Source organism: Schistocerca cancellata, chromosome 2 (assembly GCF_023864275.1).
Source record: "Schistocerca cancellata isolate TAMUIC-IGC-003103 chromosome 2, iqSchCanc2.1, whole genome shotgun sequence".
Lineage (NCBI taxonomy): Eukaryota > Metazoa > Arthropoda > Insecta > Orthoptera > Acrididae > Schistocerca > Schistocerca cancellata.
In genome coordinates, this window is record NC_064627.1 from 281,113,058 (window position 1) to 281,126,011 (window position 12,954).

Here is a 12,954-nt window from a genome sequence, read left to right on the forward strand (position 1 = left end):
TTTCAGACTGCAGAGTTGAGTGCTTTTTCTTCAGAATTTTCCATAAATAAATTAGCCATCATGGGCTAAAGAGGACTACCCATGGCAACACCACCATTCTGTTCAAAATGTTTATTGTCAAATAAAAATTAAGTAGAGGTTAGAGCATGCTTAACTAACACCATTATGTCTTCTTCAAACTTGCTGATAATCAATGGTAGTCAACAATAGGTGCTATGGTGAACAAGGAAAACATGTCAGATCTGACCAATAAATCAGAGTTGTTACTTTTCATAGTTTTAACCTAATAACAAAATCAGCTGAGCTACAGATATGATGTTCATATTTACCTACAAAGGTCTCAATAAACAGGCTAAATGTTTGGCCACCCAATAAGCAGCTACGTCTACATTGGTCACTATTGCTTCAAATGTCAATGCTTTTAGTATCTGCCACAAGTGTGGTTTAGGAGTTCCATCTTCTGAAATATCAGCAAAATTATTGAAAGTAGAATTAAAAATATCTCGAATGCACACCTGAAAAATGATGGAATATTTGCTGAAAAACTTCAATAAACACATCACATATCTCTTTGGGGAATAGATGGTTCTGTGTCTCCAGAGGTTTGCATTAATGGAAATCAGTGGCTCACTGCACACAGTAATGCTTATTTCAGACTAGTGGTTTATTAACTTTCGTATTACAAATAACAGGACAGATAGTAATGATTTGCATTATTCTGATGGATTGTGACTTGAAAGACAGTTAGGCTCACTGTCACTAAATACTGAGTTTCTGTTAATGAACTATAATGACTGTGTTGGGAGTGAATTCAATGGACTTTAAAGTAGTGTATGTACAAGTGAACTGTCTAATGACAAAGTGAATGGACTGTGTAAACAAGTTACCACTGAGTGTTATTGCTATTTATAACATTGAAAAGCAAAGTTGCTCTACTTGGTTGTTTAATGACATTATTTTGGATGCATATTAGCAGGGCAGTTTTTGCTAAATTTACTATTGGAATAATACTTAAAAAAGTATCAGTTGATAGAGACTGGTCATCACTCTGTATGAAAATATCTATTTTGAATGAATCTGCAATCTTGAAAAATTCAACCCAAGAATGTTGTGTTTATCACAGAGCTGCATTACTACCAACAAAAATCAATTTCAGATTATGAGACTTCAATTCTACACATACATTGTGGAACTTCAAGCAGTAACCAAGTAAGCAAACTGTTTCAGAAAAGACATTAATTTTTATTTAGTTCCTGTAGATGAAAGCTGACACAAGCTTAATAATTTTTGATTGAGGTTGAGCAAGGCCTGAAGTTTTGTTACGTTTATAGAAACATATTTTTCAAATAAAACTTTGTTTTATTCATAATTTTTATAGTTACTGACTCACTGCTTCCTAGCACAGAATGGCTACAAAATCTATGTCACATTAAAATAAATGAATGCTCTGCAAAGGTTTTAAAACATTAAGTGATTTTTCAGCTTTTTACATGAGTGCTTCACTAATTTCACCTGTAATGTGTCGGTTACAAGGTAGTGTCATCTTTGTGGCTTTTATTTAAATTACTTATTTGGAACTTCTGCTTTTACAGGCATATTTGCTGTTAATTCATCACATTTAGTAGAGTCTCTGAAATAGGATGTAACAATAGTACATAGTTGACTCCTCTCACAGTCTGCATCACACCCTGATTCTAAGCTTGGATCTCCCTCTTTCACAGAATATCTGAAACAAATTTGATTAGTGCAGAGCTATTTTTAAAAATATGCATTTTAGATACAAGATATGAAGATAATATCAGAATTGATTGGAAAAGCCAGTATACTGACTAATCCAAAATATAGTTTAAAAATGAATTTTCAACTATTTGTGTAGTACAATCACAGTATTGTTGCTGACTAAATTTAAAAACAAAGTAAAGGAAATTATAGATCAATAACTTGTTCAGTGAAATACACTGATGCCTGCTTGAAGAATAACTGTGTTATCTTATTTTTTCAAGAAATCTGGAAATGACAGACACAACACTATTGTACTACTCTTTTAAAAAGATACATTTTTTGTAGAATTGAACCAGTAATCTCATTAAAAAACATTATCTCGTTCTCTCAGAAACACACAATAATTCTGAGGGACTGAACTAAACTGGAACATAGTAACACAAATGATGAGATGATTAACTTTTAGGCTGTTATGTCAAAGCCCACAAAGAACAAAAGAGTTCAGAGGAGGCACATAGTAATTTACCATTTTAACTGTTTGTACTTCAGATCACATATTTTCAATTAACTTCTTTTTTCATACTTATGCATTTTTAAATTGTAAAACTGGTGTGTGTAACACACACTTGCTACAGCAATAAAAAATTACAAGAAGAGGAAATTGTGATTTATAGCAAATACCAACTAACTATGAAATTGGTATGAGGACCATATAAGTGTACAAAAAATAATGTTAAAAGTTTAGTAGTTGCTAAGAAGTGAGTACAGTTTAGTGCCACTTACATTTCATAAGGCTTTCTTTGTTAAAATGTTGAAATGACATGTGAATGAAAGAATAAAATTGCAGTGCAATTAATGTAAGAATTGCACAACTCCAGAGAATGCTCTCTACCTGTTGTTGTAAATGACTCTCCATACTTGTCACATACTGAATTTACTTCTATAAGTGTACTCCCTCCAAAAGCCATACCACAACCATTTATGTCAACAAGGTAAAAAAAAAATTAGACCTCCAAATGTGAGTGATACAATGGAGATTATGATGAAGACAGTGTACTCAAGTCTGCTGATCGTAGAGATGCTGGATGTAGTCCTGTGGAATGGCTTGCCATGCCATTTCCACCTGGTGCCTCAGTTGGACCAGCGTTCATGCTGGACGTGCAGACCGCGTGAGACGACGCTTCATCCAGTCCCAAACATGCTCAATGGGGGACAGATCCGGAGATCTTGCTGGCCAGGGTAGTTGACTTACACCTTCTAGAGCACGTTGGGTGGCACGGGATACATGCGGACGTGCATTGTCCTGTTGGAACAGCAAGTTCCCTTGCCGGTCTAGGAATGGTAGAATGATGGGTTCGATGATGGTTTGGATGTACCGTGCACTATTCAGTGTCCCCTCAACGATCACCAGTGGTGTAAGGCCAGTGTAGGAGATCGCTTCCCACACCATGATGCCGGGTGTTGGCCCTGTGTGCCTCGGTCGTATGCAGTCCTGATTGTGGCGCTCACCTGCACGGCGCCAAACACACATACGCATACGACCATCATTGGCAGCAAGGCAGAAGCGACTCTCATCGCTGAAGACGACACGTCTCCATTCGTCCCTCCATTCACGCCTGTCGCGACACCACTGGAGGCGGGCTGCACGATGTTGGGGCGTGAGCGGAAGACGGCCTAACGGTGTGCGGGACCGTAGCCCAGCTTCATGGAGACGGTTGCAAATGGTCCTCGCCAATACCCCAGGAGCAACAGTGTCCCTAATTTGCTGGGAAGTGGCGGTGTGGTCCCCTACGGCACTGCGTAGGATCCTACGGTCTTGGCGTGCATCCATGCGTCGCTGCGGTCCGGTCCCAGGTCGACGGGCACGTGCACCTTCCGCCGACCACTGGCGACAACATCAATGTACTGTGGAGACCAAACGCCCCACGTGTTGAGCAATTTGGCGGTACATCCACCCGGCTTCCCGCATGCCCACTATACGTCCTCGCTCAAAGTCCGTCAACTGCACATACGGTTCACGTCCACGCTGTCGCGGCATGCTACCAGTGTTAAAGACTGCGATGGAGCTCCGTATGCCACGGCAAACTGGCTGACACTGACGGCGGCGGTGCACAAATGCTGCGCAGCTAGCGCCATTCGACGGCCAACACCGCGGTTCCTGGTGTGTCCGCTGTGCCGTGCGTGTGATCATTGCTTGTACAGCCCTCTCGCAGTGTCCGGAGCAAGTATGGTGGGTCTGACACACCGGTGTCAATGTGTTCTTTTTTCCATTTCCAGGAGTGTAAGTCACGGATGCAAAATACTAACACGTATTCTTTACAGACGAATGGAAAAACTGGTAGAAGCTGACCTCGGCAAAGATCAGTTCGGATTCCACAGAAATGTTGGAACACGTGAGGCAATACTGCCTCTACGACTTATCTTAGAAGCTAGATTAAGGAAAGGCAAACCTACATTTCTAGTATTTGTAGACTTAGAGAAAGCTTTTGACAATGTTGACTGGAATACTCTCTTTCAAATTCTAAAGGTGGCAGGGGTAAAATACAGGGAGCGAAAGGCTATTTGCAATTTGCACAGAAACCAGATGGCAGTTATAAGAGTCGAGGGGCTTGAAAGGGAAGCAGAGGTTGGGAAGGGAGTGAGACAGGGTTGTAGCCTGTCCCCAATGTTATTCAATCTGTATATTGAGCAAGCAGTGAAGGAAACAAAAGAAAAATTTGGAGTAGGTATTAAAATCCATGGAGAAGAAATAAAAACTTTGAGGTTCGCTGATGACATTGTAATTCTGTCAGAGACAGCAAAGGACTTGGAAGAACAGTTGAACGGAATGGACAGTGTATTAAAAGGAGTGTATGAGATGAACATCAACAAAAGCAAAACGAGGATAATGGAATGTAGTTGAATTAAGTCAGATGATGCTGAGGGAATTAGATTAGGAAGTGAGACACTTAAAGTAGTAAAGGAGTTTTGCTATTTGGGGAGCAAAATAACTGATGATGGTCGAAGTAGAGAGGATATAAAATGTAGACTGGCAATGGCAAGGAAAGCGTTTCTGAAGAAGAGAAATTTGTTAACATCGAGTATTGATTTATGTGTCAGGTAGTTGTTTCTGAAAGTATTTGTATGGAGTGTAGCCATGTATGGAAGAGAAACATGGATGATAAATAGTTTGGACAAGTAGAGAATAGAAGCTTTCAAAATGTGGTGCTACAGAAGAATGCTGAAGATTAGATGGGCAGATCACATAACTAATGAGGAGGTGTTGAATAAAATTGGGGAGAAGAGAAGTTTGTGGCACAACTTGACAAGAAGAAGGGATCGGTTGGTAGGACATGTTCTGAGGCATCAAGGGATCACAAATTTAGCGTTGGAGGGCAGTGTGGAGGGTAAAAATTGTAGAGGGAGACCAAGAGATGAATACACTAAGCAGATTCAGAAGGATGTAGGTTGCAGTAAGTACTGGGAGATGAAGAAGCTTGCACAGGATAGAGTAGCATGGAGAGCTGCATCAAACCAGTCTCCGGACTGAAGACAACAACAACACAAACAACTAAATTATGTTTGCAATGTCCCACAAATTAGCAAGCATTCTTTACAGGAGAGAAAGTGAAAAGTTTTATACATATTAATTGATGATATCTGTGTTTTCTTCCAAGTAAGGTTGGCATTTTTCAGCTTGTGCAGGTAGCTCGACACTGTATTCTTAGCAGATAACAAACCCTGAATACTGACTGTGACCCATTTCTCAGAAGATGACTTTGAAGAATGCAAGATGGTTGCAGAACTGGGGGACCAAATAATGCCTCTTATGTTCCATTAAAGTGACTTGAATGAATGATTGTGAGTTAAGTAAATGCTGTAGAATGCTAAGTACACTTTCAGAAAATATCTGATTTGGCTGCTTAATAAGACATACATTTGGGAATAGGATGTTATCCAAGTGTGGCTTGTGGTTTTCATACTGGGAAAGGTGCAATATTTATTGATCAGAACCAAACTAGACCTTAGGTTGAGCTTCACATCAGTCTGTCTCTGCAACCAAAATTTCAGAGAGAGAGAGAGAGAGAGAGAGAGAGAGAGAGAGAGAGAGAGAGAGAGAGAGAGATAAAGGGGGGAGGGGGCAATATCACACTCTATCTGCAAGATAAGGTCTATGGCTGTGCCACAGCAGCTGGAGACAAGCCCCATGTGTGTGCGTGTTGTGCTTGTGTGGATGTATGTGTGTTTTCTATTTCTGAAGAAGAACTTTTTAGTCTGAAAGCTTAAATATTTAAAAAGACTTTCATTATGCCTGTTTGCATTTCAGCACCTCCTCTAACTGGTGAATAGTGAGCTATCTTTTTCATGATATTGTGGTTTGAATGGAGTTTTCAGTTAGTAAAGTGTGTGCTAATATTGACTTACCTTCGAACTGAAATTGCTTGCTACTTGGAGTTACAAATATATGAGGACCAGCAAGAGAAAAGATCTACCATATTTAATAGACTACAAGATGCATTTTAATTTTTAAGCACTTTTTAAAAAAATAACATTTTTATTATTAGATTGCAAAGCTGTACTAAAAAAAATTTAGTTTATAAAACTGAACTGGCCTTTAAAACCCCTGAAAATTGTCATCTGAACATTCTTCTTCTTCTTCTTCTACCTCTTCATCATCATTGTTGTCCTTTTCACATATAAGATGGTCTCCACTGCCATGGAGAGCGTTACTAATGCTGCACTTATTGAAAGACTGTTCCATGTTCTTCTGCATATGCTATTACTTTCAGTTTATAGCACACATCGTATGAATACATTTTTTTACCATTACAAAACTATGTACTAACAAAAATATTGTGTTTGTTAACAATAACATTAATCACTTTCAGTTCAAGTTTAGTGTCACCTTAGACTGCGATGATGCATCATAGGCTATAGAATGTTCTAGGTTTGTTATGGTGTGGTGGGAGGTAGACAGTGCTAGCAAGCTTATGAGTCCCTGCAACTCATGTTTGTCACATCAGTCCATTGTTGTTGCTAGTTGAATCCAATGTTGCCAGATAAAGATAGGTAGGAATATTAAATCAAATGCTGGATATTTTTATATTGATTTTGGGTATAAGCTGCAACTGAATTTTAGAGACAAGTTTTCAAAGATAAAAGTGGGTCTTATAATCCATTAAATAAGGTACGAGACTGCAGCTGGAAGACTGCTCATGATGTAAGTTTACCTTACCTGATAAAAGGCAAAGAACATTGATTGACTCATAGTCCGGCACCCACATTAAATATGTTAAGTGGCTCAGTAACAACGTGTATTTCATTAGAAACCTGAAGCCTTAATACTGAATGTATATCTTCATAATGGTTGAAATATAGGACAACTTTAAATGATTCATTCATTTTCAAAGCTCTATATTTTCTGAAGTATTACATGTGCAACTCAAATAGGTGCATAAATAGAACTGTTAACACACCAAGTTTACATTTTGTACTCAATAAATGTTCTATGAGTGTCCATCTGGTCACATAATGCACATCCAAGTGATAGCTAAGTTCATCCCATACCTTATATAGCAACATCCTATCTGCGGTCATCACAGCAGCGTTCCTGAGTTGTCCCACTGATCTTGGCAGTGGAGGTATGTAAACATGTTCCTCAATGTATCTCCAAAGGAAGAAAGACACAAGGCATTAGGTGAGATGACACTGGGGCTGAGGGAACAGAGTTGCATCATCTTCACCACCATGCCCAATTCAGTAATATGGAAGTTCATCATTTAGGAAGAAACAACCATTGATGCTCTGCTGAGGTGGTGCCCTGCCTTTTTTTCTTTTTTGGTAATCCTTTCTGAATACATGCTGCACTGTTGTAACAGATCAACATCTCTCATGTGTCAATACACACAAACTATTTTCTTGCTTTGTTGCCAGATTGCCAAGATACTGCACTTACAATACCAACAGGTGGGCAAAATGCAAACTCATCAAAGTTACAGTTCTACTCATTCATCAATCAAATTTGTACATGTAATACTTTGGTTAATGTAGAAATCTGAAAATGAATGAATCATTTATAGAAGCCCTGTATATGAAAAATTATCAAAAAAGAAATCAAATGCATTTATATTAATGAGAATTGCAGCGAAATAATCCAAGAAGAGAGACACACATATCATCAACAATACTTTTTGCTAAGTAAATAAATAAAGAACATTTCATAAAATTAGAAAATGTCGTAAGTATACCCCATAAGATGCATTTAAAACAATATATAGTATAGTTACAAATCTAATTCCTTTCAGATTGCAGATTATGTCCATATATCTGGTCAACAAAGGACATATGTACTTTTAATTATATCCAATTTTGGCTTGTCTATCACTAATTTAGGAAATGACATATTCAGCTTACCCATAGTATTGTTGTATGATCTCAGGAGTCCCAGCCATTCGATGGACTAATTTGTCCAATTCAGTCAAATTCATAGAATCCACGCCATAAGCTTCTCGGAAAGAGTAAAGTTTGTACCAGTTAGGTTCATTATCAGGGTCAAGGTTGGCTTCAGTAAGATTAAACATCCAAGTAGTGTAATCCACAACAGCCTGTATTTGAAATAAAAAAAATTGCTGCAGAGTGCATTCTTACCATTTTTGTTCAGGGTTTTAAAAGTGTCAATGCTTTTGAGATTAGCTCCATTCCTTTTTAATTAATTTACGGTAAAATACAAACATGATAGGAAATACAAACATTATTGACTGCAAAAATAATAGCTTTTTCTTGTCATTGTTGTTGTTGTTGTTGTTGTTGTTGTTGTTGTGGTGTTCAGTCCAGAGACTGGTTTGATGCAGCTCTCCATGCTACTCTATAGTGCACAAGCTTTTTCATCTCCCAGTACCTACTGCACCTTACATCCTTCTGAATCACTTAGTGTATTCATCTCTTGGTCTCCCTCTACAATTTTTACCCTCCACACTGCCTTCCAGTACTAAATTGGTGATCCCTTGATGCCTCAGAACATGTCCTACCAACCAATCCCTTCTTCTGGTCAAGTTGTGCCACAAACTCCTCTTCTCCCCAATTCTATTCAATACCTCCTCATTAGTTATATGATCTACCCATCTAATCTTCAGCATTCTTCTGTAGCACCACATTTCAAAAGCTTCTATTCTCTACTTGTCCAAACTATTTATCGTCCATGTTTCACTTCCAACATGGCTACGCTCCATACAAATACTTTCAGAACCAACTTCCTGACACTTAAATCAATACTCGATGTTAACAAATTTCTCTTCTTCAGAAACGCTTTCCTTGCCATTGCCAGTCTACATTTTATATCCTCTCTACTTCGACCATCATCAGTTATTTTGCTCCCCAAATAGCAAAACTCCTTTACTACTTTAAGTGTCTCATTTCCTAATCTAATTCCCTCAGCATCATCTGACTTAATTCAACTACATTCCATTATCCTCATTTTGCTTTTGTTGATGTTCATCTCATACACTCCTTTTAATACACTGTCCATTCCGTTCAACTGCTCTTTCAAGTCCTTTGCTGTCTCTGACAGAATTACAATGTCATCAGCGAACCTCAAAGTTTTTATTTCTTCTCCATGGATTTTAATACCTACTCCAAATTTTTCTTTTGTTTCCTTCACTGCTTGCTCAATATACAGATTGAATAACATCGGGGAGAGGCTACAACCCTGTCTCACACCCTTCCCAAGCACTGTTTCCCTTTCATGTCGCTCGACTCTTATAACTGCCATCTGGTTTCTGTACAAATTGTAAATAGCCTTTTGCTCCCTGTATTTTACCCCTGCCACCTTCAGAATTTGAAAGAGAATATTCAGTCAACATTGTCAAAAGCTTTCTCTAAGTCTACAAATACTAGAAACGTAGATTTGCCTTTCCTTAATCTAGCTTCTAAGATAAGTTGTAGGGTTATTATTGCCTCATGTGTTCCAACATTTCTACGGGATCCAAACTGATCTTCCCCGTGGTCAGCTTCTACCTGTTTTTCCATTCGTCTGTAGAGAATACGCGTTAGTATTTTGCATCCGTGACTTATTAAACTGATTGTTCGGTAATTTTCACATTTGTCAGCACCTGCTTTCTTTGGGACTGGGATTATTACATTCTTCTTGAAGTCTGAGGGTATTTCATCTGTCTCATACATCTTGCTCACCAGATGGTAGAGTTTTGTCAGGACTGGCTCTCCCAAGGCCGTCAGTAGTTCTAATGGAATGTTCTGTACTCCCGGGGCCTTGTTTCCACTCAGGTCTTTCAGTGCTCTGCCAAACTCTTCATGCAGTATCGTATCTCCCATTTCATCTTCATCTACATCCTCTTCCATTTCCATAATATTGTCCTCAAGTACATTGCCCTTGTATAGGCCCTCTATATACTCCCTCCACCTTTCTGTTTCCCTTCTTTGCTTAGAACTGGGTTTCCCTCTGAGCTCTTGATATTCATACAAGTGGTTCTCTTTTCTCCAAAGGTCTCTTTAATATTTCTGTAGGCAGTATCTATCTTACCCCTAGTGAGATAACTCTCTGCATTCTTACATTTGTCCTCTAGCCATCCCTGCTTAGCCATTTTGCACTTGCTGTTGATTTTGTTTTTGAGTCGTTTGTATTCCTTTTTGCCTGCTTCATTTACTGCATTTTTATATTTTCTCCTTTCATCAATTAAATTCAGTATTTCTTCTGTTACCCAAGGATTTCTACTAGCCCTCGTCTTTTTACCTACTTGATCCTCTGCTGCCTTCACTACTTCATCCCTCAAAGCTACCCATTCTTCTTCTACTGTATTTCTTTCCCCCATTCCTGTCAATTGTTCCCTTATGCTCTCCCTGAAACTCTGTACAACCTCTGGTTCTTTCAGTTTATCCAGGTCCCATCTCCTTAAGTTCCCACCTTTTTGCAGATTCTTCAGTTTTAATCTACAGTTCATAACCAATAGATTGTGATCAGAGTCCACATCTGCCCCTGGAAATGTCTTACAATTTAAAACCTGGTTCCTAAATCTCTGTCTTACCATTATGTAATCTATCTGAAACCTGTCAGTATCTCCAGGCTTCTTCCATGTATACAACCTTCTTTTATGATTCTTGAACCAAGTGTTAGTTATGATTAAGTTGTGCTCTGTGCAAATCTCTATCAGGTGGCTTCCTCTTTCATTTCTTAGCCTCAATCCATATTCACCTACTACATTTCCTTCTCTCCCTTTTCCTACTACCGAATTCCAGTCACCCATGACTATTAAATTTTCGTCTCCCTTCACTATCTGAATAATTTCTTTTATTTCGTCATACATTTCTTCAATTACTTCATCATCTGCAGAGCTAGATGGCATATAAACTTGTACTACTGTAGTAGGCCTGGGCTTCATGTCTATCTTGGCCACAATAATGTGTTCATTATGCTGTTTGTAGTAGCTTACCCGCACTTCTATTTTTTTTTATTCATTATTAAACTGACTCCTGCATTACCCCTATTTGATTTTGTATTTATAACCCTGTCTTCACCTGACCAAAAGTCTTTTTCCTCCTGCCACCGAACTTCACTAATTCCCACTATATCCAACTTTAACCTATTCATTTCCCTTTTTAAATTTTCTAACCTACCTGCCTGATTAATGGATCTGACATTCCAAGCTCCGATCCATAGAACGCCAGTTTTCTTTCTCCTGATAACGGCGTCCTCTTGAGTAGTCCCCGCCCAGAGATCCGAATGGGGGACTATTTTACCTCCAGAATATTTTACCCAAGAGGATGCCATCATCGTTTAATCATACAGTAAAGCTGCATGCCCTCGGGAAAAATTACAGCCGTAGTTTCTCCTTGCTTTCAGCCGTTCGCAGAACCAGCACATCAAGGCCGTTTTGGTTAGTGTTACAAGGCCAGATCAGTCAATCATCCAGACTGCTGCCCCTGCAACTACTGAAAAGGCTGCTGCCCCTCTTCAGGAACCACATTTTTGTATGGCCTCTCAACAGATACCCCTCCGTCATGGTTGCACCTACGGTACGGCTATCTGTATTGCTGAGGCACACAAGCCTACCCACCAACGGCAAGGTCCATGGTTCTTGGGGGGGGGGGGGGGGGGGGGTTGTCATTGTTAATAATGAAAAAAACTTCAGTCATTTTCAATAGCTAAGCAAATAAAGAACAAAGAAGATTAAACTTTAAAAGATATTTATGTTAACTGGTATTATGATGATAAATGTAAAGAGTATGCTTCTATTTTCATAGTTATTAAATGGTTACAAAAATAAGGTGTCATTTTTGCTCTCTGTAATTCTCTTTTTTCCTACAGTAAGTTTGTGAAGGAAAGGATTGAAAGTTGAAGCTACAACACACACACACACACACACACACACACACACACACACACACACACACAAACAAGTTTTTTCTGATGAATTTTGGGTAGTGAATGCCCTGATAACACAAGGAGGCTGTGTAAGAAACACACTATGCATTGCTTGCAGAGACCATAACTCTCAAAATTTTGAGAGACTGATTGCCAGTATGCATAAAAAATATAATTCTTCTTCCAAATTATATTTTATATAATGATTATGAGGGTAAAATGGATCTATTTAGAAAAACAGTAACCATATTTCTTCCTATCCATTTTTTAAATTATTGTACAGGAAAGGGGAATGAGCAAGCAGTGGAGTGAGAAACAATTCTGGTACACCATGTATCTGACCCATACCAAACTGAATGACAAGTTGTGGAGTACAGACATAAATGAAGGTAGAAGAGAAGTATTCTACTGAAATTCAACATTCAAATAATTTTTTGGTAAACCTTCCGGGATGTAAGGTCGTGGTCCATGAAACTCTTCAGCTCCTAACGTTTCATCTAGAGCTGTGCTGGACATCTTCAGAGGGGTGTTTCTCCTCCGGAGAGTCTTGCCGACTGATGATCAGATTGATTTTTGATGGAATTTCTCAGCAAAACAAAAAATATTAACAAAGTCTGTAGAATTCTTGTTGTCATATGTGGCAGCTTTTATGTGAATGGATAGGAAATCAAAGAAAAATTTGGAGGAGGAGCTATAGTTCAGGAATACGAAATAAATTTTTTTAAGTAATTTGACAGTGACATAGTAATTCTGTTAGAGACAGCAAAGGACTAGGAGGAGTAGTTGAATGGAATGGACAATGTTTTGAAAGGAGGATATAAAATGAATATTAACAAAAGCAAATCAAGGGTGATGGAATGAGAGAATACCAAGGGCAT

At 38.6% G+C, this 12,954-nt stretch overlaps 1 protein-coding gene across 1 annotated transcript in view; it reads right to left on the reverse strand.

Annotated features, from left to right (window-relative positions):
• Window positions 1–1,338: 1,338 nt before the first annotated feature.
• Window positions 1,339–12,954, reverse strand: part of LOC126161621 (sphingomyelin phosphodiesterase-like) — a 137,586-nt gene continuing 125,970 nt past the window's right edge. Inside the window, exons 9-10 of the mRNA XM_049917582.1 lie at window positions 8,116–8,306; window positions 1,339–1,726 (exon numbers count right to left, since the gene is read on the reverse strand). Of these exons, the coding sequence (XP_049773539.1) occupies window positions 1,564–1,726; window positions 8,116–8,306 (354 nt within the window). The 3' untranslated portion in view covers window positions 1,339–1,563. The remainder of the gene's footprint in view (window positions 1,727–8,115; window positions 8,307–12,954) is intronic.